The sequence below is a fragment of the Aegilops tauschii genome, chromosome 2 (assembly GCF_002575655.3).
Source record: "Aegilops tauschii subsp. strangulata cultivar AL8/78 chromosome 2, Aet v6.0, whole genome shotgun sequence".
In the NCBI taxonomy this organism is placed as follows: Eukaryota; Viridiplantae; Streptophyta; class Magnoliopsida; order Poales; family Poaceae; genus Aegilops; species Aegilops tauschii.
This window is the reverse complement of record NC_053036.3, coordinates 485,997,924-486,000,606: the sequence shown is the minus strand read 5'-3', so window position 1 is coordinate 486,000,606 and position 2,683 is coordinate 485,997,924. Positions and strand designations below refer to the sequence as shown.

At 50.4% G+C, this 2,683-nt stretch overlaps 1 protein-coding gene across 1 annotated transcript; it reads left to right on the top strand.

The window, feature by feature from the left end:
* Positions 1 to 324: 324 nt before the first annotated feature.
* Positions 325 to 2,191, top strand: LOC109759234 (protein G1-like4). The gene is made up of 3 exons (XM_020318058.4): positions 325 to 504; positions 604 to 692; positions 1,069 to 2,191. Exon 3 carries the CDS (start codon positions 1,076 to 1,078, stop codon positions 1,679 to 1,681), a length of 606 nt encoding a protein of 201 aa, XP_020173647.1. The 5' UTR covers positions 325 to 504; positions 604 to 692; positions 1,069 to 1,075; the 3' UTR covers positions 1,682 to 2,191.
* Positions 2,192 to 2,683: the final 492 nt, after the last annotated feature.

Genomic DNA, 2,683 nt, shown 5'->3' with positions numbered 1-2,683 from the left:
AACGTACAATAAAGGAACCTAATTGCTTACTAGATATTTTGTTGCCAAGTTGGTATGATTGTGAAACTTTAGACCGGTGACATCAAATGACTACCAATTAGAAACAGGTCGACACCCCCATTAGGCCGTACACCGACCTATCAATTAAAAAAATATTTACTTTTGTCATGTCACCTTTCATCTCTCACTCGGTGTCCCTGCTCCACCCTTCAGCACCTAAAAGCCCTAGCAGTACTAGCAGTGCATCTCCTCCACTCTCTCACTGGTCACTACTGTGTACTCCATGTCTCAGTCATTTCACATCTCCCCTTTTTAGGCCAAACAATACATCCACCACCCCCGGCATCCCCCCCTAAAAATAGAGGAAGCAGCATACAATTCCCCCACACCATCACAAACAGATGATGAAGCTGCTGCTCTCCCAGCATCTTCCCAATCACCAGATGGACCTATGAGAGCCAGCACAAGCAACTGTTGGCTGTTGCTGGCTACCACCACCACCGAGTAAGAAGCAACAGATATGAGCTTTTCCAGATCGCTCTCCCAAAATAACCTTTCTTTCTTTCTTGTATGTGTCCTCTGATGTTTTCTATCTTTGTGCAGACTCTCAAGCCAACCTCCATCACCATTTGGCTTTGCCCTGTAATTCCAAGAGCGCCAAACCAAGATCTCAGCTGCCAACACCACCAAAGGTGATTCCAAAATTTTCCTTTCCTGAAAGATCTCCAGGTTCTTGTTCGTCCTAAATATTTCTGCATCTACTGCTTATATAGAAAGTTAAAAGCATCAATTGCAGTGGCGAATGGTGAGAGAACTAGCTGCTCCCAAACAGATCGCTAGCTCAAGTTTATATATATGCACACATGTAATCATTGACCTCATCATGGTTCTGGAATATGTAGGAACAGTAGTGCTATTTCTTTTCTAATAGCAAGTTGTAGTTTATTTCATTTGTTTAAGAAAAGAGAAGTGTAAGGGAAAGCCCTACAGAAGTTAATTTAATAGAAAATAGTTTCAGATCACAGTCACATTGCTTGAGTCTGCTTCCTTCCTTTTCCTGCTCAGCAGCTGATCCATGGACCTGTCGGCGAACCCGGACAGCCCTCTGTCTGGAGGGGGCAACGGTGGCGGCTCCTCGAGCAGCATCACCTCCTCGCTTTCCGTGGCCTCAGGGGGCACTCCGCAGTCGCCGAGCAGGTACGAGGCGCAGAAGCGGCGCGACTGGAACACGTTCGGGCAGTACCTGCGGAACCACCGGCCGCCGCTGAGCCTGGCTCAGTGCAGCGGGGCGCACGTCCTGGAGTTCCTGCGCTACCTTGACCAGTTCGGCAAGACCAAGGTGCACGCCTCGGCCTGCCCCTTCTTCGGCCACCCGAGCCCGCCGGCACCCTGCCCGTGCCCGCTCCGTCAGGCCTGGGGCAGCCTGGACGCCCTCGTCGGCCGCCTCCGCGCCGCCTACGAGGAGAACGGCGGCAGCCCCGAGTCCAACCCCTTCGCTGCGCGCGCCGTCCGCCTCTACCTTCGCGAGGTCCGCGAGCACCAGGCCCGCGCCCGCGGCGTCAGCTACGAGAAGAAGAAGCGCAAGAAGCCGCAGCAGCTGGCCGGCGACAGCAGCAGCGGCAGCTTCCATGGCAACCAGCACCAGCCCCCTCCCGGCCCGCCTCCCGCCGCCGGTTGCTGAGCTGATCGAGGCGACGACGACGACCCGCCCCCAGCCGGTGGTCGATCGAACGATCTCCTATTTGGCCGGTATGCCAGATATATTTTATGTGCGCTCGCGTATGCATGCATGCGCACGCATGGTTATGGCTTTGCACTTCTCATTTGTGCGTGTGTGTATCAGCTAGTACTGTCAGTTGTCGTCGTCGAACACTGCTGCATTGCTCGTGTTTCGACCTAGTTGGCTTTGATTAGCTTGGGTTAAGTTCTAGTCGAGTTTATCACTAGTTTAATTTCCTTCCATGTAGGATCGAGTCAAGTAAAATGATTTGCTGTAGTGTGAAGTGAAGTGAGGGGGACATGCATGCAGGGAGAGAGAGAGATAAATGTATGGAGATCTCTCTTGCTACAGCTAGCTGCATGTGTGTGTGTGTGTGTGTGGTTCGTGCAAGATTGTAAGTCTGTAGTGCAGTGTCCGTTCTGCGGTCTGCGCATCATGTGTCAACTCGATCTAGCATCGCTTATTGTTTCTTGTTTTGCTTCCTATTCCGTTTCCTTTTTATGGTACCGAAAGGCAGTGATCGGGTACAACTACTGGTACTGGGTTTGATGTGAACGGTGCATGACAAGTTGCATGCAACGATTGAGGGGATGGCACAGTGCCTTTGCCTCGCACCACATGAGGATCGCAAGCATATGCATGCATGTACGATGCAGCCAGTGTTTGATGCTGGATGCATGTGGCTTGTGGTGTTCTCATGGATTTCTGAGTACTTCTGTCCTGTCATGCACGAGGGATAGCTGTTTATTTCCATGTGTTCTTCTGTATTCCTGGTACTTGAAGCATAGTATATGCATGCATGTGATAGGGGGTTGAATGGGTTGCATATGTTATTCTTGTTGGATTTTTTATCTATGATCTGTGTGCTTGTGGTTTTTGTTGTTATTTAGTCTGACCTCTGAAATCAGTGTGCTACATATGCTTAACATTTCAGTCGATCTTTCTGATGGATTATTATACGAT